Source organism: Eupeodes corollae, chromosome 3 (genome assembly GCF_945859685.1).
Source record: "Eupeodes corollae chromosome 3, idEupCoro1.1, whole genome shotgun sequence".
NCBI classification, from domain to species: Eukaryota; Metazoa; Arthropoda; class Insecta; order Diptera; family Syrphidae; genus Eupeodes; species Eupeodes corollae.
The window spans coordinates 108,372,544-108,396,057 of NC_079149.1; the positions used below are offsets into that span (position 1 = coordinate 108,372,544).

At 31.1% G+C, this 23,514-nt stretch overlaps 1 protein-coding gene across 7 annotated transcripts in view; it reads right to left on the bottom strand.

Annotated features, from left to right (window-relative positions):
- Nucleotides 1-4,049: 4,049 nt before the first annotated feature.
- Nucleotides 4,050-23,514, bottom strand: part of LOC129950096 (embryonic polarity protein dorsal-like) — a 95,384-nt gene continuing 75,919 nt past the window's right edge. For 4 of the 7 annotated variants that reach the window (XM_056061907.1, XM_056061906.1, XM_056061904.1 and 1 more), the window contains 5 exons: nucleotides 22,406-22,444; nucleotides 7,682-8,093; nucleotides 7,113-7,291; nucleotides 6,654-7,048; nucleotides 4,050-6,579 (listed from right to left, as the gene is read on the bottom strand). In XM_056061907.1, the coding sequence (XP_055917882.1) occupies nucleotides 4,582-6,579; nucleotides 6,654-7,048; nucleotides 7,113-7,291; nucleotides 7,682-8,079 (2,970 nt within the window). In that variant the 5' untranslated portion in view covers nucleotides 8,080-8,093; nucleotides 22,406-22,444 and the 3' untranslated portion in view covers nucleotides 4,050-4,581. Of the gene's footprint in view, nucleotides 6,580-6,653; nucleotides 7,049-7,112; nucleotides 7,292-7,681; nucleotides 8,094-8,198; nucleotides 8,339-17,563; nucleotides 17,914-22,405; nucleotides 22,445-23,514 lie in introns of those variants that run through there. The other 3 variants (XM_056061908.1, XM_056061909.1, XM_056061910.1) reach the window with 3 other exon arrangements.

The window sequence follows — 23,514 nt, forward strand, 5'->3', positions numbered from 1 at the left end:
TTTGTATAAAATTCTTCATTCTTTTTTCAAACGATTATTATTATTTAAATTGTTTAAAAGAAACAATATTTTATTTAAATTTTTTATTTATATAATTTTTATACTGAGCAAAATATATTTTATAGACATTTCTTGTAATTTTTCTTTTCATACCATTTTTTTTTTAAATATTAAGTGATGGACATTCAAAGGAACAATTATTACTAATATTAATATTTTAAGTGTAATTTTATTTTGATTAAATTATTGCACGTTCATTAAATAATTCAATAAATAATAATATCAAATATTTTATAATATTATTTCTATTTTCAATAATTTTTATATAAATATTCTTGTTGGTAAATATGTACCTCTATATTAAATGTATATTATTATGTTTAATACACATGTGCCCATTTTCAAGTGAATGTTATTTTGTTTTTTATAATTAAAAAATATACGTTTGTATTAAAAGTGTATAAATATTTTTTATAAAGTCTTTTTTTGGTTAATATAAATTCTTTGGATATAATGGACAAATTTAACAAATTTGTATTAATTTTTTATTATACTCGTAATAACTTAACTTTGACCTAAGGCAATTTATTGGTTATCGATTAAAAATTGGCTCTTGAGAAATTTGAAATTAGTTTATTTAAACTAAAATTTGTATTATTAGAGATTGAATATTTTTCTTTTAAGTTGAAATTTCTGATTTAGAGAATCAACACAAAAATGGTGCTAGTTTATTTTGTGAAAATTTCATTTATTTCTCTTAGTTTTGAGTATTCCAAAAAAGACACAAATATTAAATCGATAGAAGGTACATTGAAATTTGTACCAAATATTTTAAAGATATCGGTAGTATAGGTTAGGTACATACTTTTTTGTTGAAAAATACGTTCTTTTTGACAGATAAGCTTTTCAATTTGAATGAAAACGAGCTGGCAACAATGACAACCGGAAATGTCAAAAAAATAAGGTTTCAATTGACGGTTGCTTATTGCAATAGAATTGTTTGCAATTATAACGTCAGTGATGCTTAGGATTTCACATTACTTTTGAAATATTGAAATGTTGCATGGAGAAATGCTTAACAAAGAGTGCTGTAAAGTTCTATTATTGCACGTTTTATGTATTAAAAAAAATAACAAGGAACATAATAGACTATAACCCTATTGACAGATACTGTAATTTTTTGAAAATTGCGACGAAAGTGAATTGACAGAGCAGGAGAACGATCGCATTCACAAAGCTAGGGGCTACGTAGTCAAGGGATTCTGATTGGCTAAATCTAAGTACAAAAGTCGTTGAAATTTCCCCTCCGACGTAGTGTAAAATTTTCGACTACTAAGTTAGTGCACACTGGTTTTGACGTTTCGCAATCAGCTGCTCGGTAAGGACACAAGAATTCAAAATGAAATTAATCTTTCGGTATTTAAATACATATATAATATTTTCAATTTGGTTTTATTAAATTTAAAAAGAAAAAAAAAACTGTTTAAAGTTCTGAAAACACAAATGTTTTTTATTTTATACAATTGTATTTGTCATTAATATGACAGATCTGGATTGACTAGCTTTGTAGTGCAATTTTGCATTCACAAAGCTAGTTGAATTTTGACTACGTAGACACAAGCGCTGTGAATGCGCCCAATGATTTATAAACACAATTTACTGATCATTCTCACCTAGCAATCAAATTATCTTTGCATCTCTTTTCATACTTTTTGAATTGTGCGATATAGTATTTTCGAGAAGTCGCATCATATAAATTCCTTTCTCACAGCAAAAGTAAGAAATTCGTATGACATATCAACGTAGGTATCTGAGATTTTAAAAATATAAACTGGCCAATTAATTGTTGGAACCACATTTTGGATAGGGTAATTTAATCTAACCTTTTATATTCGGTGCGTTCCGAAGCTGCATTTCTGTCAAGTTTATTTCAAACGTAATAATGAAATTGACACCACAGAAAGTGACAGACAATTAAAGTTAAAGAAGAGAATTATAGTTATGTGAGAATTGTATAGATGCTGTGTAATTTAAAGATCGTGTATGATTTGTACGTGAAATTGTATTTCAACTTAGTATATGACAGCTTAGCTGTCAAAAATATTTCTTTTCTTTGGTTGCATAAATAATCAGTCTAAACTGAGCATTTGAAAGAATACTCCAAATCCTGTTTATTAATTTAAGAAATAGTTCTTTTTATTAAAAATGGTATTTTAATTGCTTCATATTTATGAATAAATTAACTATTAGTTGAAACAATATTTGATACTTTTTAGCTGCCTTTTTTAAAACAATAAATTTTACGCCTAAAAACTTGTGTGCGTAACTTTTTTAATTTTAAATGATTAATAATTATGCATTACGCATGACGTATGTGTGTACATTGTACATTGATAGAAAATGTTTTATGAGTGAATATATGTAGTTTATGATGGTGCAAACAAAATATTGGCATGCTTCCTAAAATAATTTTGTTTAAATATTTTGTTTGGAATTTTAAAGATTTCATTTTGTGTGTGAATGAAATGATAAGAGAAGGAAAAATCTACCTACTCACAGGTGGCGTTGAAAAGTTCTGTTTGATTCCAATGTACTAGATTATTATTAATACAAATTTTTGATTTATAAACAAATTAGTCGAATCTCACGATATACAAGTATCAGTAAGAAATTCTGCAGTAAAAAACTGTTTCATGTAGAAAAGTCAATGAAAAACAGACTATGGACTCAAGTTATGAGAAGCTACAGATACTTGTCATACTTGTCAAATTATACTCAACAATCTGGATTTCTAGGTTAATTACTCTCATCTTTCTATTTTCCTCAATGTATAATCAGAGAAATTATATTACAAATATTATAACTAATGTTCAAAATTATTATTATATGTAGTTGATAGGATGGCAGCGCTCCATAGAAGACAATCAGTTATAGAAGCCAACACAAACAGGTCTATGATGAGTTCTTCAAAACGTCACGTCATCGGAACAATTTTGCTAATATTTTGGATAAAACGCTACCAATTTGAATACAATTTTACGTTTTTTTAAATAAGAAATATCTACATTTATGTACAAACTTTACATACGTCAAAAAGAAAAACCTTTTGCCCCTACATTATTATTTAGGAACTATCACTGGTCTATAGAGAATTTAAAGATGCTTATACAATTCTGGTTACCTTTGGAGCACTGCCATCGTGCGTCGTCTTTAAAATTTGTTTTGTCTTAAACACTTTAAGCTCACTTAAAGTCATCGTAGCACCACAATTTTTTCCTTTGATTCCCAATTTTTACCATTCTTGCCAATAAAAGATCTTGCATCTGCAAATAGGAGAAATTCTATTTCCAAAAATATGATAAACCTTTGATAACTGTATACCAATTAACCATCACCAGTTATTAAAACAAAGAGAAAAGCTGAAGAAAAACCTTAACCCCATAATATACCAAAACCAACCACATATTTAACCAACGACAATTTGAATGACAACAAGTCTACAATGAATGAGTGGGTTTAATGGTCGTTAGATATCAAGGAAACTTACTAGTTTTGAAATTATTTTTTTTAGAGTAACACTTAGTAAATTCACCAAATATCTAAGTTCCATTGAAAACCACACGAGGGCGCTAATTTTGTATGAATGCTTATTTTAGCAAAATAGTTTGACAGAGATGACAGTTGGACGAAAGTAATAGTTATGCAACAACTTACTACCATCATGTTGTTCAATCGGATGCTGAGCATGTAGTTGCTGTGATTCTTGAACACGTTTTATGTGTTGCATTGCATCTCCCCCTGTTTTTTGACGTTTACGTTTTATTTCAGCAGGATCTAAAATAGAAATTAATTGTTAAAGACAATTTGTTTGTTTTGTTTTTTTTTTGTTTTAATTTTTTTTGTGTTGATTTTATCATTTAAGTTTTTTTTTTGTTTTTGGCTAAAATACTCGTATATCGGGAATTAGTTTCTTAAGTACTAATACAAATTTTTAAGTTTGTTTCATTTAAAATTTCACTTGATATGAATGCAAGGTACAATAAATCTAATATTTTTATAAAACAAAATATATATTAATGCAACAAGCTTGCTTGTATACAAGATTGACAATATATAAATTTCAAATACAAAATGGTTTACAAAAAACGATTGATTGGGCAACAATATAAAATGACACAACGGCAAAGTATTCATTTCTTGTTTATCTTTGACAGATGAATACTTTTTTTTATTTTTGAAACTCACAAGATTGATCTGTGAGAGCAAATACAAACAACGAACACAATTGACAATATCCCTTAATATTTGTTTCAAGTTTCTTTTTCAAATAAATGTATTTTCCATTTCCATTAAAATTCAGGAAATCAAACGTCAAACTATTGTCGTCAAAAAAAAAGAAATACTGGCCATCTATTCAGTGACACTCCTGTTAATATAGCATAGACATTGACATTGACACTGATAGCCGTTACATAAATTCAAGTTCAACACTGATGGGAAGAAACAAACGTCTTCACGTAGTGTTATATATATTTAATAGCTTCTAGCTTCTAACTAAATTTACTAGATATTCGATTTTGCTCAGTTAATTTTATTTGCTTCGGTGAGTCGTTTTGCAACTTCTTCGGGTGTAAGAATTTCACCGGCATCGACTGGCGCATAATAGCATGACGTTTCATCGAATTCACTCATTGTTGCATTAGGTGGCACACTCGTATATAAAGCAAAATGTTCTGCTTCTGTCAAATCGACATCTGGATGAAGAGCCACACCATATTGGCCTTCGCATAAGTTTTTCAAACTTTGCCGATCGGCAATGGCGACGAGTTCCATGTTGCCATCATTGATCGGAATGTCAACCAGTTGCATGGCACTGACAGTTTTTCTATCAAGCATATTACTTAACGTCACAGTGCTTGCGTCAGAATAGGCTTCATGCATTGGCAGACTATTCGATGAGTCGCCTTTAAGTGGGATGTGAATAACCTCGGCTGTAAGATGGGGTCTCTTGCCGGACACACTACTCACACTTCTACCAACTGGCTTACCGCCAACGGTTCTTCCAGACTTTGCCCCATTTGTGGGACTATTCGATGCCGATATACTTGATGGTTGAATAGATTTCAGGGAGCGGACTGATGAGCGGTTAATGTCGTTGAGTGAGAAGTGAGCTACACTGGGTTCCCGGGAACCCATTGGACTTGCGGTTTTTGAGCCTGGAGATGATGAAGTCTGCGATAGATCGGACTTACTCTTTCGCCGTGAGAAGAGCTTTGAAAAGAAACCAGGCTTTTTCTGCCGGGACATATTATTGTTATTATTTGGAGTTGGTGGTAGTTTTTTCGTTGGTGGCGATTGGTCGGGAGTTTTCATAATGATGATCTGTGAGGGAGGTCTTGCTGGAGATGTTGGGCTGCTTCGAGCAGGTGGGTTAATAGGTATGTCTTGCTTACGTATACGTTTGGGGGGAAGTGGAGGACAATTCTCATCACCAACAAAACTCAACCGGTTTCCTGTAGGCGAAGGCATGTTAAGCAGCGCCGCTGGAGGATTAACAATGATCTCAACAGGATCATGATTGGCTACCCGCTCAGCAGGCAATCGCATCACACCTGTCATACCTGACATACCTGTCAAACCTGCCATTCCAGACATACCCGACATACCAGAAATACCACGACCAGCCATTGGATAGGGATTTTTAAATGCCATCTCAAGGCTTGTATATGTTGCAGCATCATCAAAACTCTCCTCAACTTCCATTTTGGAGATAGAACTCTTGGTCAAGCTTCCATCAACGGAAGAACTAGCAAGTTCATTTATCAGTGTATTATTGAATGTTTCAATTCTAAGTTTGTTGTCACTGTAGATTTCCTCAAGTTCTTCCGAATGATCAAGCAAGTCATTCAAGGTCTTATCCTCTTCCGAAGTTACCACAGTCGATGTTGTAAGAGTCGTAACATGATGTCCATTGACCGGAGGAGAATCACTGTCATCGGTTCGTTCAAACTCGTCATTTGACTTAAGCCAATCGGTTATTTTATCATTTGCTGACAATTTGCGTGGCTCTGAAATGTCTTCCTGAATTGATTCATCTTCAATGTCTTCCAATGAATCTTGAGTTTGGGTTTGAACGCTTTGATAACGTTGTTGTGGTTCAGGATCAGGTTCTGGTGCTGGTTCCAGTTCTAATTCTGGCTCTGTTTCGGGTTCTCTTAGTTCCATTTCTTTAAGTTTTTCATCAATTATACTATCGACCTCTTTTTCCATGCGTCGCTTTACCGACTCTTCATCTTCGGTCTCAAAAGACTTCGTATGATCCTCTTCCGTTGGAGTATCTAAATTAATAACGTCACTTTGACAACCCACCTCCGAGTAAGAGGGTATTGCCTGTTTGGCAGCCAATATGGCCGCCTTATCTTCATTGAGTATTTGCTGAAATACACCCATGTCGGCCTTCCGTTTCAAATTTTTACGGATTGCCCAGAAAGCACGCCTACCTGAGCTTATGGGAAGAAATTCAAATGGTAGAGGTTCACTAACAGCACCGTCTGATGGTCGTCTAAGTTGAATGAATGCCTAAACAAAAAAGAGTAAGAGTAAAATTTGATTAGGGAGATTTATGGGACAGATTTTTTTGTGTACGGACTAACCTTAACTATTTCATTTGTCTGTACCGTCCTATAGCGTGGTGTTTTAAAAATGATGGCTGTTTGTTTATGTACATCTTGATGTTGAAAATCACCAAAAGCTTCCCACACCAGATTGCCATTTTGTTCCTCAAAGAAACGCACCGAAATATCCTCTTTAACAACTTTCTCACACAGAAGGATAATCTCCTTGCCACCATCAACCGTACTCGAACAGCTACACAGACGACAGATAACCAAATCTGACAGAGCTTTCTTGTCAAAAATAGGATCAGAAACAACAGGTAAAAGTGGTACTGTGAAACGACCTTTTTGATCGCCTTCAAGAAAAACTTGAAAACATAATCGAACTGCATTTAAATCTATATTTCCTGGTTGATTTTTATGTGAAAATCCAGCTGAAATTTTTGGAAATAAATTAGTTAATATTTGTTTGTGATTTTTAATTAAATTTAAACTTACTTTTGAAAGGATCCACTCGAATATCTTCACGAGCGATTAAAGCTGCTTCGATATCTCGCTTTTTTACACATTGAATTCCTAAATTACTAAATACTGCTCTCATGGTTTCGCTATTTATTTCCAGTGTGCAAACTCCTTTTTTACAGCCTTCTTTACCAACTAAATTATGAGGATGTGGTCTGTAAGAAAAATTAAAAGATTTTTTAAACTAAATTCAACTTCACAGTGCGAACGCACCTTAAGTAGTTTATAAAGAAACATTTGTTGACACTTATAAACGTCACAAAACGCAATTGTTATTATGATCATTTGTAGGAGAATGGGTACGTTCAACAATAGTTCACTAATTGCTTTTCCATAGCGGAATGTTGAACGTAAATCACATTCATATGTCAAATGTCAATAGACTTTATATAGAAAACTGTTAAAAATTTGCAAGTGATCAAACGTCACTATACTTTTATGATAGTTATCTAATTGGAGCTCGAAAAATTCATATGCTTCACGGAATGACACTTTTAAAATCATCTTATTAGCTCATTTGACAATTATCACGTTCAAAAACTCACCTATATGGTTGATCCTTCGTTACACATGACACAACAACCACCGCTCGTCCTTTATAACCAACAATTTCAATGGTGGGAAACGTTTTATTTTCCGGTGTGCTATTAACTCCTGGTATCGATCCAGCCGATCTTCCTTCACATTCATAACGGAACCGTAACGCTTTCCAAGCTGGTTGTTCTGTGATTTTGACATAAGCAGTTCTTTTTAATTTTTTATTATTTGGCTGTTGCTGTTGTTGTTGAGCGGATTGTTGTTGTTGCTGTGGTTGTTGTTGTTGCTGCTGTTGCTGTATTAAACCATTGCCATTAAAATTAGATGTTGAAGGTTGATTGGGATCAATATTTTGGACCCCAGGTCCACCCATTGTTCCGTTAATACCGTCGTTATTTTCTAGCATTTCGAGAACGGCAACTGCAAAAAAAACATATTTAATTATTTTTTAATATATTTTTAAAAATTAGTGTGTATATGAAAATGTGCGCCTAAATGGTCTTCAATCTTTTCCTTTTTCCCCACCTGACTTGATAAAAGAGATTTTATAGATACCTATATGTATTTTTCTCTTTAAATTTTCTAATGATCAACTATAAAACGCCCGTCGCCAGCCGCCGAATCAAGTGATCGTGAGAAATCACGAATATATACTGGCGGGCTGTGAAAACTGAAAACTTAAAAACTGGCCGAAGGTGTGGTTGTTTTTTCTTTTCTGTTCGAATTCGCAGAATTATACAATTCTGTCACAAGGCGGTACAGTGGCGCTGTGTCGCGTGTTTTTCTTTTTTGCTTATTTCAAATTTATATCTCGAAAACGCTGTTTTTTGAAATACTTTGATTTTCTTTTACTTGCGGCCGCGGCAGGGAAAATCAAAAACAAATACAAAATTAGAGAAAATACAAAAGAAAAATTGCAACCTAGCAAAAAGTTTACGCAGAGAGTAAGAGAGAGTAATAAGAGAGAAAGTGTTTAAAAATATCACTTTGCGTAACACACCTCGAAGTTAGCTAGGAGACAATCAATAGGCGACAGAAATGTTGTGTTTTTAATTTTTTGTTTGCGGATTTTAGTGTACAGTACATATTCGTTTATCTTTTCTGTAGAAAAGATGACGTTTCAGGCTCAAAATAGATAAAAATATCATAGTTTTTCTTATTACAAGATAAAAGCGGGCAGAGGTTTGGGAGCGGTTTAGATCTCGAGGTTGCGCGATCACGCATTATTTGTATGTACATTTGGAAACAAAAAAATTATCACCCTAATTATCCAAAGAAATATGTGGTTTGAAAAATGTTATCATATTTAAAACAAAAACTTATTTACGTTACCATGCGATACCGTTTAAAGAAAAAATGGTTTAGTATATGAATTAAAGGTAAAAGGAGGAAAAAGGACCCCTCAAACTGTAATTACTGTACTGGGCAAGATGAAGTTAGTTCTCGAGGAAGTATTTAATAAGAAAATAGTATGTTACAGAGGAAGGCAATGAAAATAAGTGTAATAGGGCCTTTATTCGTAATCTCTTAGTTGTGGAAATGTCAACGTTGGAACTATAATGGCTGAATCACAAACACGCTTCAGCTTCGGCTACGTCTACGTTACGATGGGCCTGCTTCGAGGTAGCTTTGAATGACATTTCTATTATTTCATCCCTCCAAAGAGCAAATATTTTGTTTGTTGACATTTTTTTACAGTTGTTGAGCTGTCAGATAAAGCAAATGTTCAGATAATTAGAAAAACTTGAGTTTCCGTTTGGAGTCACATTACATTACATTACGTTCTTTTCTTTACGATTGTTAAACGAAACGTGAGGTCGAAGCTCCATTGTGATAGCATGCATTGGATTCCTACGGCTGAACTCGTAAACGTCAATATAATAGTATTATCATAGTTAAGTTTACGAACGCTGTACTAATTACAATTTTATGACGTAAAACTTACGAACATTTTTGATTAAGCTTTTGCCAAAAGGCTAAACGGCTTTGTTAAAAAATACAGCGTAAAGTATTGGTCAAGCAAAAAAAAAGACAAAAGTTGTCAAGTCTAAAACATGGATAAAATTGTCAAAATTCTTCCGAAAACATCAATTATTTGTTTGAAAGTAAATTGCTTGACGTTGGTAAAATAGATTTTATGTAAGCAGAGTGTATAAAGCCGAAAAACTTTTTAATAATGTTTTTAAGAACGGCTTTTTAATCTTCACTTTGTTGAATGTGACATTTGGTTATTGACGCAGATTTTTTTTTCAAAATTGACCATGGAGCATTATCTTAGTCCTACAGGTTTTAAACCACAAGATATCACTAGCCAATTGCGTTCATCTTTTTGAGAAATGTCACTGTCAGGAAACTCATATTTTAAAACTGTGAACTTTGACTGCAACATTGTATTAAATACAAATTAAAAACTACATTGTACGCGAAAATATTTTATGTACGTCATATACGACCTTTATTCCGACGCACGACAGAAAAAGTACAAAAAAATAACTCAAAAGATTTGCAAATATAAACTTTTTAGTTGTATATTATCGCCTTCAATTTATTTACCATTAAGTTTAAAAATAGCTTCAAACACTTAAAAATGTTAAATATGCTATTTTTTAAAATAGACTTTATTATTTATATGAACAAACAAAATTTTTAAAAAATCGTCAGTACACTCGTGTAGAAAAAACATAATGCAAAGCATAAATGTTCAAGTACTTTGATGTTCCTCCGTATGTATGCCAACGTCAATTCTTCTTTAACTCAAATGTAGAATTCGAAAATGCTTTTCAAAAGTAATTTAAACTTATATTCAAAATATTTGTATTTTCCATTGCTTAAACACACCTGCATTAATAGATTTATAAAACTAATAAATCTATTATTACAAATCATAAAAGTAAGAATTTCTTTTAGAGAGATTATAAAATTAACGACCGTTTATAAGTTACGATAGGGTGCTACCGACAATCTGGTACCATACTTTTGACATAAACGGTTCTTGTGTTGGTTCATACCTATTAGAAAGAATTATTTTTCTTGCGTGCTTGTTAAATTTAGAGGAAAGGGGCTTACAAGAAAGATGTTTGAGTTCAAAAACAAAACCATAATGTTTGTAAACGTGAACACGCCCATAATGTTTATCTGTCAAAATTATTTCTTAACCAAGCTTATTTCAGCTGAATGCAGTTTTATCCTAATGCTCGAAGCAAGTTTATAAACAGGGTAAATAAAGCGTTTCCAATAAAATGTTTTGTTTTGAATAGTTTGCTGCTTTACGAAGCTGTCATCTGTCATTTGACATTTGACACGTGAAAACTACGTCATTTCTAAAAATGAAACGATACAAGCTTCAAAACGAATTTAAGAGGTATGTATGGATTTTGCAATTAAGTATTTGCAGTTTTTCAAGAAAAGATTCCTGGACAATAGTTCACTGACATCTTGAGATTTGACACTTTTATACTTTTGTTCTGTTTAGGGCAAAGTGAACAAAAAATCTATGCTACGTTCAAAAACTTTTGAATAACAAACAAAAATTCAAACACTAATAATTCCTTATCCTTCTATTAAAGAAAGAATATAAACCCAATAAAAATTAATATTATTTTCAAAATGCATTATAATGATTATATGAGTATGATCTATTTTCCTTAAATGATTCATAAAGATTTATCTTCTAACAGTTTTGAAAAATGTAGGCGAAATCCAGACACTTCAGAAAATTAAAAATTTGTTAAAACAAAAAGAAATATTATACATCTGATATTTATTACTAACCCTATGATTCAACTAATAAATTTTACTTGTGATGAGTTATAAACAATAAAGAAACTTGAAAAACTTGCCAAGTTTGAAGATCAAAAATCTATTAAATCACACCGCCTCCCTGCTCCTGGCCGCACGTCATTGCAGACCTATATTTTTATGTGAGCATCAGAAAAGTGTTTGTTGTCAATATATAAAAATGAAGATGATGACATTGTCTGGGTCGAAATCCAGCCCAAAGAAATTAACTTAATACTTAACCGTCTAGGCAATAAACCCACGCGTGAAAAAAGAAAAAAACTGTCTTAATGGTCACAAATTATTACGTGTTAAAATCTGTTTTTCGTCTTTTTCTCGAGACAGTGTATCAAAATTTTTCTTTTTTTTTCACTTTTATAGGTAAATAAATGATCTGTCAAAAATCATTGCAAAAATAAAAGAATATCTACACACAATTCTAAAATCCTTTTGGTCTTAAACAAGAAGATGAAATGTTTGGTCAGACTTTAATTTCTTTACTGACGTCATTAATTCCGGATAGATGCCAACAAGATTATTATACTCGAAATAAAATCACATCAATCTTAAAGCTTTGTAGACGATATTTTCTGGGAACAGAGATGAAATGGAAATTGATGTATTTCTATATGACATCTGAAGAGGAAATATTAGCCTTGTTATTGTGGGTATATGGATTTTTGAAGTATTCAAATCATCGATATTTTTGAAGTATTAAAATCATCGAACTTAATAATTGGGCTGATATTAAACAGTAAAAGTTGTATTTTGTAATAGAATGCCAAAACAAAACGTTTTCGAGACAATCGATTTTTAAATCTTGTAAACTTGAGATGACGACACAAGACTAATTAGAGTGAAATAGTATGAAGATCATCATCTTGTTATCTACTCGTAAAAAAGTCAATTTTATTTTAAAAACAAGCGAAAACTGCTGAATAAATCATTTATTGTTTGGTAATTTTGTTTGATTTATGTCTTAAAAAATATTCCCTGTTAGAAAAATACTATAACAATTGCAAAATATTACTCAGAATTAATTAAATATGATGCACGCAATGTTTGTCTAATCAAAGCGGAATCAAGACCTATAAATTTGCTTATTCATTGTATAAATAAATTTAAAATTGTAATTAGCAGGGGTTATTTAGCAAAATACACCAAATATACAAACAGTTTCGATTTGTCGATCAACAACTATTTGCTACATCATAAATTAAAAATAATTAAATATTTTGTAAAACTATGCAAACCTATAAATTAAGCTTACTTTTTTTACTGTCTAATGAATAAATGGTTTGAAAACTCCTTATTTATGAGCTGTTTAATATATGCTGACATATTACGACGTAATTTTACATCAAATTTGTAAGTTCAGTATCGGTACAGATATTTTATGTTTTTGTTTTTTAAACAGGTCCAAAGTGTCAGTTTGACAGATATGGACATTTTGTAGTTGCTAGAATTTTAAACTGATCACCCATCAGTCACTGCATTTTTGGTATTAGAATGTCAAAAGATATCATAATTGTTTTTGTTGTTTCTTCTTGAATTAAATGTCAAACTGATAATACAAATTCTTTATAAAATTCTTTGCTTCTTCTACTTGGATTGACAAAGTTTTAACTGTATTAAAATTTTGTAATTAATTAAGTTGCAGTTGTGTTAGCTTAAAATTTGTATCTTAAATAAGTGCTGTTTTGCATTAAATAAGCATTTTAGACATACTTCATTTAAGAGAGCTAAAGCTTTGGTTTCTGTTAAAAAGTCTCCACCAAGTACATTTCTTCTAGTTTCTCTCAGGACTGGACACCTTCCGACAAAATGAAAAATATCCTTTCGTTCAGCCATGTTGCAAATATCACACAGCAGTGGAAGATCTTCGCGGTGTGGAACGTAATTTATGTTCAGCAGTTCACCTCTTAGCCGAAACATGTTGGAGATTTACTCTACAGTATTTATGTCCTGGACGTAGTTTCTTTCATTAGGATTATAATTCAGCCTGCTATAAATCATCCGATGAAGTGAGCGGATCCAGACGCGTCTGTTCACTGAGATTTAAAGTTACACCTGTATCTTCTGCTAGCCCAATCCACTCTTTAACCCATCCTGTTTTGCTTTGTATCGCTTGTAAAGCTGATTTTTTTGGTAAGCGATTGTAAGGCATATTCAGTACTTTCAGAATGTAATCGTCTTGCAGCTTCAACGTTTTTATGAAGAGTGGGGATAAGCCTGTTTCTAACATTATCATGTAGTTTGAGGTGCATGAAGAAAGGTGGAATGTTCGTTTTAAATAAAATCTCAGGAGTTTTTCCACAGTCTCAAATTTCTTTGCTCCCATCAGGATAAGAGGATTGACTGGGATATTGCTTCGAAAACTTTATATTTACTGTTATGAGCAATGTTTTTGTTGTTGAAACATTCTTTCCATGCCACGTTAATCGCGGTGTTAGCCTTAAGAAGTTTTTCGTTGAGGTGTTTTTCCATACTTAAGTTTTGGGTAAAATATACTCCTAAGTATTTGTATTCTTTCACTCTTTCTATGTTCTCATTGTTGAAGTGCCATTGTTCACTTGAGCTTAACCTTTCTCCATCTTTCTTGATAACCATCACTTTTGACTTTTTCACTACCAAGCTCTATCGTCTACAGTATTCCGAAAGTCGATTTATTATAAGCTGTAAGGATTGCTGTGAGTTTGCCAGCAAGATTATACTATCTGCGAAGAGTAAAGCTTTAATGACCTCTCCAGCATATCTAACACCTCTTGGTAATGCTTCAGTGATGTCATTTATAAATAGTGCGAATAATCTAGGACTGAGAGCACAGATCTGTCTTACTTCTAACTGCGTCTGAAACCATTCAGATACCTGCTTTCCATTCCATACCGCTGCTCTCGTGTCTGCGTACAAGTTCTGAATAACTCTACTAAATTTAAATGGATACAAACAACTTGAACATCAATGCGTTTCGATCAATTTTAAGATCCACAAAAAAGACTCAGCAATGCTCCTTAAAACGAATATATGATCGATGGTCAAGTAACCCGACCTGAATAATAGATTAGTCGAGTCTATCTACGTGTTTAGCCGCTTTAGGAGAATCACAGTAAAGATTTTATAGGAAGCGTTCAAAAACGAGATTCCTCTTGGTTGGTTGGATCTTCGATGTTGCCTTATTTGTGCACCGGAAAAATCAAAGTATCTTTAAACTGCTGAGGGATGATTCAAGTTTCAAAAATTTGATTATATATGTTTGCCAGGTTCTTTATGAGTTCGTCTGCACCTGCCGCTTTTCCATCTTGCTAGTGAGTTGACTGTCTAATATCTCGTCATGAATATAGGGTTGGGGATAGTAGATCATGACTTTGTTCCAACATTGCTAGGTTTGGCAGTTGATTGAAATGATTTCGTAGAGCAGAAGTATCCAATCCAATTTGATTGAAATGATTTCGTAGAGCAGAAGTATCCAATCCACGATTGATAATATACTTAAAACTGATAATAGCTAGAATTTCATTCTAATAAACTCAATTCGAAATGCGTCTTATCCGAATTTGTCTTCTCTTATTTTTACCCAAAAAATGAAGAAACATTTTCGCAATAAAGCTCCGTGATATGCAACTTGTATGTACTTCACCAAATTTTGTACTTCTATTTGTTTCCCTTTAGACGATGTGATTAGAAATCATTTTTTATTTAAGCCTAGTACGCTGCTGATGCGAAACGAAATTTTTCGGTGGTCTCCAAGTGTAGAGCGAAATTAAAACGAAAACCACAACGGAAAAATATTTGTGTAGAGTTCTGTCAGCTGTGGAAAACAAAAAACAAAAACACCGAAAGTCACGAGTAAACAATTTTCAATTTTGATTTGTAAACAATTTTTTCCAATAAATAAATTAAACGTCAAAATTTCGCAAGCAATTAATATACCGGGCAATTAAATTGAGAACGAAAAGAGTGGAGAATTGTACTAAAAAATCTAGTACAGCTATCCACTAAAATGACACATTTCGTTGTTCAGCAGCGTACTGAAAAACGAAAAGCACAGCGAAATTTTTCGTTTATGATTTCGTCATGTCATTTTTGTATGGGAAATTTCGTTTCGCATCAGCAGCGTACTAGGCTTTAAATTGTAAACAAAATCAAAATAATTTATTTAAAAAACTTTCGGGAATTCAATCTGTTCCGTATTTGAGCTTATATTGAAATTTTTGTTGGTCTTTTACTCAACAAACATTTTTCGTCCTAAATTGAAACGACACAAAAATTGTCTCAGTTTTTAAAACTACAAGCTTGAAAATAATTAAAACTAAACTTAACTTAAATAATTAACAAAACGCGTTGACAGCTAAATTGTCACAAAGGATGACATATTAAAGTTTGGTAAGAGTTTTGTGCGATAGTGTAAATTTTACACAAATAACTCTTTTGATGAAACTCAATTTGACGTTTCATCATCCTATCTCACTACCACCACAAATGACGGCTTTGTTCTTAAAACCCGTAGCTTAATCATAAAAATGTTTTTAGCCTCAAAATGACGTTTCATTGGATGTTTTATATATACAAGAGTCAAGTAAAAAATTAATGTACGAGCTAATATTGGAGCAACCGTTAGGTGACGCCTCCGTAGAATTTCATGACGTCAGTACTATAGATTTTATTTACATAGATGACATTCAGAGAATAGAGAAGGAGGGAGACACATTAAATTTTAAAAATTTTATTAACTAGAGAGAAATAAAACAATTGAAGCGTCATAATTAGTCTAAAATATTATTTCACTCTTCTCTAATTCAAAATTCAAAAAAAATATGAGGAAACTAAAATTGCATTTTCAACATACTTTTTCACTCATACCGCACATGACTTTTAAACAAAAATCGAGAAATGAGGCAGACATTTTTAATTTTAATTGATGACAGAGTGAGATCAGCAAATTGAGACGTCATGTCATAATTAGTCGTCTTAAATTAGGCTAACGTGAACATTGACCTTAATTTAAAATTCAGAACAGTTTTATTTGCAACAAGATAAACTGTCATTTTAAGGAACTTAGAAGGTTTAAAGGTGACCAATCAAAAATCCGTTAGAATGATTTTCCATACAAAAGTTTGACACTTATTTGTAATACTAAGAATGGCTAATGGCTTCCCCATTAAATTAGTATCAGTGCTTTTAACATTACAAATTTGAATCATCATATAAATTCATTATTCATTCGATACAAAAAGTGTTCATTAAGTTAGGACTATGTTTTTGAAAACTAAGGAATAAAGCTTAGTAAGAAGTTTATTGATACTTTTTATATTTTTGATTTCTTATGGAAAGAAAAAATTCATTAATATACTCAACTTTTTGTATGAATCAAATGGCTTCTTTATTTTCATTACGATTTTTGAATAACTTTTACTTTTTTTTTTTAATTTTCAATTTATTAAAACAAGAAACTACTTTTGATCACTCCTTTCGATTTAAAAAAAAAATATTTTTAGAAACAAACAAAATTTTGGCAAAATCTTAGCAGACAACCTTCAAATTAGATATAAAAAATAAAAACAAAGGTAAACAAACTTCCATATGAAAACCACAACATCAACAATGAAAATAATTGATTATTCTTTAGCTATTGCAATTATTTTATTATTGCAATTTTAAGTTCTTTGCATTGAATTCTAGAAATTCTTGAAGATAGAGAAAGAAACAAGTATGCATTCAAAAAGACAAACAAAACTAAAACACGACATCTAGTGGCGAATAGTCCAGTCACACATCTACTTTTAAATGTTTTCGTAGAACTTTTAACTTATAGCGAATATTTTAAAGATATTTTCGTTTTAGAAGGTAAAATGTTTCTTATTAATGCTCTGCAGCGATATACCCACGCATTAAATTTCAAGATTCCAGACAGAATAAAAAAGAGCTTAATTCATGTGAATATCGCTATAAAAACCGCACTAAATCAAATTTAAAGTATTTTTAAAAATCTAACTTTGAACTATTTTTGCACAAGGACAGAAAAAAATTAAAATTTTAAGAATAAAAGATACAACATGGCATGGCACGGTAGCGGCTTGAAGCGTGTTTTCTATAGAAATCAATATTTTACTTACTTTTCACAAGATCAATCCAGAAACAAAAATTAAATCCTCTTTAAAAAAAACGAGTTCTTATTTTACTATTTTGTAGAATTTTGTCTTGAAGATTTATCTTTTTTTCAAAAACAGTCCTTTCTTATTCTTCACTTAATTAATTTTTTTTTCTAGATAGTTTTATATCTCATTATCTTAGTTTTGTCTTACACTAATAATTAACTAAACACAAATTACATAAGTTTAGGCATATTATAGGTATAAGTACTTTTTTGAGAAAATTTTATTTTCAAAATTTCTATAAGTAATGGATTTTCGACAACCGACAGCCAATCTTAAAAGCACGCGAATGATGCGTAACGCTTGTTAACTGAGGAAGAAAAAAGACGAGAATGAGTGAGCTCTCGCGAACTTTGCTTTTGTTGCTAAAAAATTGTGTATGGTTTGTTTTTATTTAAAAATAAATAAATTTAGCGCTCTTAAGTTCTTCTGGCGCAGTCGCGATTGTCACGGTATTTTTCTACTTTTTTATTTTTGTTTTAATTAAATATATTTAGATATTACACTCTTTGCCGGTTTGTTTTATTTGATGGATGAAAAGAAATCACAAAAGGAACAAATTCATTTTTAAACATTGTTTAAATACGAATTTTGTAAATTATGATTATCGTTATCGTACCAAGATTAAGTTAAATTATCATTATTAAAACTTTTTTTGTTCAATGATACATTTTCGAAATTTCCCAAATTATAATCATTGATCAAAAAGACAAAACAAACTAAAAATATGACAATGCTGATAATTTGGCTCAAAGGGTATTTCCGGAATTTTATGCTCTGTAGTTTTTTGATAAAATCAAATTTATTTTTTAAAAAATTGATGACAACTTTGAAAGTTCTTGAAGTACACATTTCTTAGAAACTATTAGATGGGTTTTATTATCGTTATGATCTTATCTTCTAAATCTGATTTTAAAAAGTGTACGTAAATTCCTACAAAACCCTATCCTTTTATTGATTTTAATTTCATTATTCAAAGACTTTGTATTGTGATTGGCGCCAACCAAGAAGATCTGTTTGTTTTTTATTATATATCATTAAAGATGATGAAAATTTGAGTAACAATAGGTGTGTATCTTTGACGTTTAATAAAGAAACAAAATAAAATGGCTGCTTTATTTCTTAGAACGATACCAGCGCCATTATGACACTTTGAAATAAAAGTTTAAATGTTTATTATGAAAGAATGTGTTAGTATGATATTAAGAGGAAAATATTCAAACACTTAAACGGGGCCTTTAAATTAGTAATAGTTTAAATAAATATCGGGCGGTTTGAATCTTTGTGCAACTAATTCTGAATTTTTGAATTGGATTTTTTTTTAAAATTTAATGAAATAAAAAAGTAAATTCTCCTAATATACAGTTTTGGAAAAAATGCAATGGATATGACATTCCGGAAAATTGACCAATAAAGAATTTGTGACATTTCATTAATGTTTATCGGAAGTTAGGAATTATAGGGACATGTAGAATTCGAAGTTAAACCTTCAATTGCGATCAATTAGGAACTTGAATTTGACAGTTATTGAATTGATAGTTTGGAATTCCAAAAAAATTTGACTACTAACAAATTTTTTACAATTCGTTTTCATAACTTGGGGTCTCCATTAAACATTTCCGATGACAGGACTATCGGCCTGTCACCAGATAACCCAATAGAGACCAACAATTCAACATCCAGTCCATTATCCGGTAATCGTAGTTTGGAATTTTTGAGCGGATCAAAATTCTGTCATCAAATTTGACGTATGTGTTGTTTGTTGTGGTGAGCGTCCATTTTCCGCAGTCTTTTTGAAATTAAAATTTTATTTCGTTTAAATTGTCGTCGAGTGCCCTAATATCTACATATTTCTAACATTAAGTAAATAAAATTAATATATAAAAGAAATATATTTAAATTCTTATATTGTTGTTGTTTGTTTTAATTTTATTTTGTAAACTACCGACACGAAAGGTAAATAAACAAAAAAGTAAACAACAGATTAACCGTTGTTTCAAATGTGACATTTGAGATTGCTCATGTCAAGATATAATATGCCCAGGCAAAAAAAAAACACTGGATTGTGGATTAGATTGTGGAAGAGAAGTTGGATTGGATTTTACTCTTGTGGAGCCTCAGGATAAATGTTTACTGATGGCTTGTAATTGAAGGGTTATGTACAATTTGATGTTGAACGAATCCTTTATTCGCTAATTTTTGGAACGTGTCCTTCAGTGGCTGTCAATTAGGAATTTTGATTTGACAGATGATAAAGTGGTAATTTGGAATTGGTATTGAGTTATGTTGATCATTCTTTGAGTATTCTGTCTAAAGTTTTTGTTTTTGAAAAAAAATATCGCTTATTTTTTTCAGCATCAAAACTTAAATGGATCGGCTAAAAAAAAAGTATTTAAGTCTTCTCTTCTCTCTATATTAAAATATGAAATGTTTGTATTGCAAAAATAAGTCATATATTTTCGTATCAACAGTTCAAAGAATAAATTATTTATCATCGTCATCATATAAAGCTGCTTGCATATAATTCAATATAAAATAATATACACGATGTGATCGCATGTATCTGCTTTAGCTTTTGCTTTTGTAAGTTATCGCGAGGTTTATTTTAGATTTATGTATACAATAAATAATATTTTGTACATACATGTTGGGCCATCTAGTGTTTTCTTTTTAAATCTTAGATAATGACAATGACAGCTGTGTCCCGCTGTCAAAATTGACAGAAATTGTTTTAGGCTTTAGCAACATTTGGAAATATTAAAAATATATTTCCAAATTGAGTGCTGTCTATTTAAAAGAAGTTTTTTGCCGAAATGAAACATATAAAAGTTAAAAATATTCAAGGTCTCTCTCACTGTAGAGAACAGAATGTCACTGCTTTGTGGCCAAGATTGTAAGACTCAATTCAAGAACATCAACTTATTTCAAAGCTTTAATTTAAGTCCTTTGGACAAGAATCCGAAAACGTTTTAAGCACTTAAGGTCATTATTATCCAAGCAATTTGGGATCTACAACCTGAAACCGTGAGTAAGGTTTTATTCTAATATTTTAAAACCTTTTGGGTTTAGAAGGAGTCTTGAAAAAATGTGAGTAATTTTACTTCAAATTGTTAATACTGGGAACAAATATTATGAAATCATACCAAGATTCTGCAGTACCTAAGTTTTCTTTGTAATGTTTACACTATACGAGATTGCCGTAAAAATATAAATGCAATTTGTCATTGAAATATTAATATGTAATCATACTTATTTAAATATTAAGATAATGTTGTATTTATTATAAAAGACGTGGCATTTATTTACACATTTTAAATGTATACAATTCAACTTTTATTCTACAATATAATGCAATCTAACAAAAACTTGTTTTATAGATTTTGTATGCAATTTCTTAAATTACAACTTTTGACAGCTGGTCATAATCTTCAGTGGGTTTCAAAGCTTTAGCTATAAATTTTCAATAAAAAAATATTATTATTCCCCCTAGATGCATACTTATGAATAAAATTGTAGATACTTGACATTTATGGTAAGCTGATCATTTACTAAAGCATTTGCTCAAACTAGTTTTGAGGTTTTTCATTTTAAACATTTCGATTTCAAAAAGAAAATGCATATAATTAAATAAATTTGCAAGATTTGCAACCGCTGTTCTGGCGCTGTTTAGAAGCAAATCTATTTAGTATGAAATTTCAAACTCAATTCATCATAAGCCAAGTGACAGCTGTCAAAAAGATCTATTCCGATAAAAGTATTGCCAGATTGAAAACGATACTTCCAAAATACACCCTTTATTTAGCTGATTCATATAGGATAGATAAAAGAGCAAGTGCAGCAAAAGTGAAATTCAAAATGGCTTTAAAAGAAAATTAGCTCTTAAAGAGCACAACAAATAAATATTCGTATGGTCCGTTGGTTCGATCAAACGTATTAAAGAATCATCCTTTTTGAAAAATGTAAAAAAGACTTCTACTTGAACATCTACCTTAATCTTAAGCACATTTAAACTAAACAGTGTGAAAATGCTTGATAAAAAAATATAGTGTGAGGTATGTTCGTGTTAAATTTTCAAGCAAGATAATGTGATGCAATATTTATCAAAGGTCATTTTAATGTTAATCAATTTTATTATTATTATATTTTTTTTTTGCTTGCATTTATTGAATGCTGAATTGTAAATATTGTAATTCCTGGAACTCATAGCTGAGATCGTAATCAAGATTATAAATTCATTTTTTATTTAAAATAAATTAACAAGAAGTTATATAGGGAAGAAATTATTATTCTCTGTGTATATTGACGTACATAGATAGGTAGACAGACATGTTGGTGTATAGTGAATGATGAATTTAAAAATTATTCCTGCAGACTTTTCAAGGAAAATATGTTGCAGCTATTTGTTGTAATAACTGTTAATTTACAATATGTCAAACAATATAATGTTTGTATGTCCCTATGAACAAGAAACAGTTGATTATATATTTCATTTTAATAATTCATTTGGTGAAAATTGAAATGAAACGCTAACTTTTCATGTTTCATATTCATTTTTGATTTATTAACATGACTGACGTATTTATATGTACCTTAAGATAAGACATATTTGTTGGGGGTATAAAGAATACATTCAAAACCTTGGTGTGTGCACGTTACATTAGTTTTGATTGAAATGAAAAAGTAGTAAACTGAGTGATTCTGTGAAACTTTTATGGATTTTCTCGGTTTACCACTTTATCACGACTTTTATTTTATTTTAAGAAAATATATTAATAAAGAAAAACTTTTAAAAGAGCAACTTACTGACGTCACTCAATTGAATTTCCGAATGCTGATTACCATCTGAAAGAAGAAAAAATTTAGTTTAAAAAAATTAGAAAAAGAAGAAAACAAATAATACAAAATAGAATATTTTAATTTTGAGAACCAATTTCTTCATTCTACAATATTTGTGAACTGAAATTTCATTTAAACTTCTCAACGATCACTAGTTCTTTAGTTGACCGCTATAACTGTGATGTGTTCTGCAAATGGTTGGGAATTTTGATATTTCGTTCACAGGAGTGTTCTAAGAACTGTCAATCGACTTACAAAACATTATTTAATTTCATAATTGGAGCAAGTGTGTGTGTCATCCTGTCTCCAAAATTAAACAATGGTGAGATTATAAGTTAAGTACAGATAGATGAATGTTGGAATATTTTCAGATCAGTCAGTGCCCTGAAAATAGTTGCCAATAAGCTGACAGTAGCCAAATACAAATGAAAACTTGCCTGTTCACAAGGATTGTGAAAGTTTTTTTTAATAGTGTTATTATTTTACTGTCAGATGATGTACCGAATAAAACTTGTATTATGACAGTGAAAAAATTGTCACCTACTGTCAGATGTCTGAAGGAACGACATCATTGATGACTGACATATTTTCAAACAAAATTGTATACATTCTCACAATGTGTTGCCGTGTTGTTTGTACTTAGGCTAGGGCTTCAATCAATTTTGGCAGCTGTCACTTTTGAAGCTATCATATTTTGACATTTAAGAAGTAAAAACTACGCAAGTACTAAAAATGAATCGATACTCTCTTATACAACGTATTACAATAGTTAAAATTCACTATAATAATGGGGAAAATTCGCCGTGATTGTTCGTCAAACTAAACCAATTTTGAATCATCGTGAAGCACGATTGGTATTAACAAAACTCTAAAATAAAATTTGAGCTCTTGGGACAAGCAAGCGATGTGAACGACTGGGAATATTGATGCTGTAGCCTGTAGTGTTGACGAAATCCCAGGTACGCCGATCTTAAGGCTTGTAATGTTCAGTTAACACAAGAGCACGCAAGGACCAATAGCAACAAATTATCTCCGCTGATTAGGCTTTTGAAATGTATAAAAATCGTCTGTACATG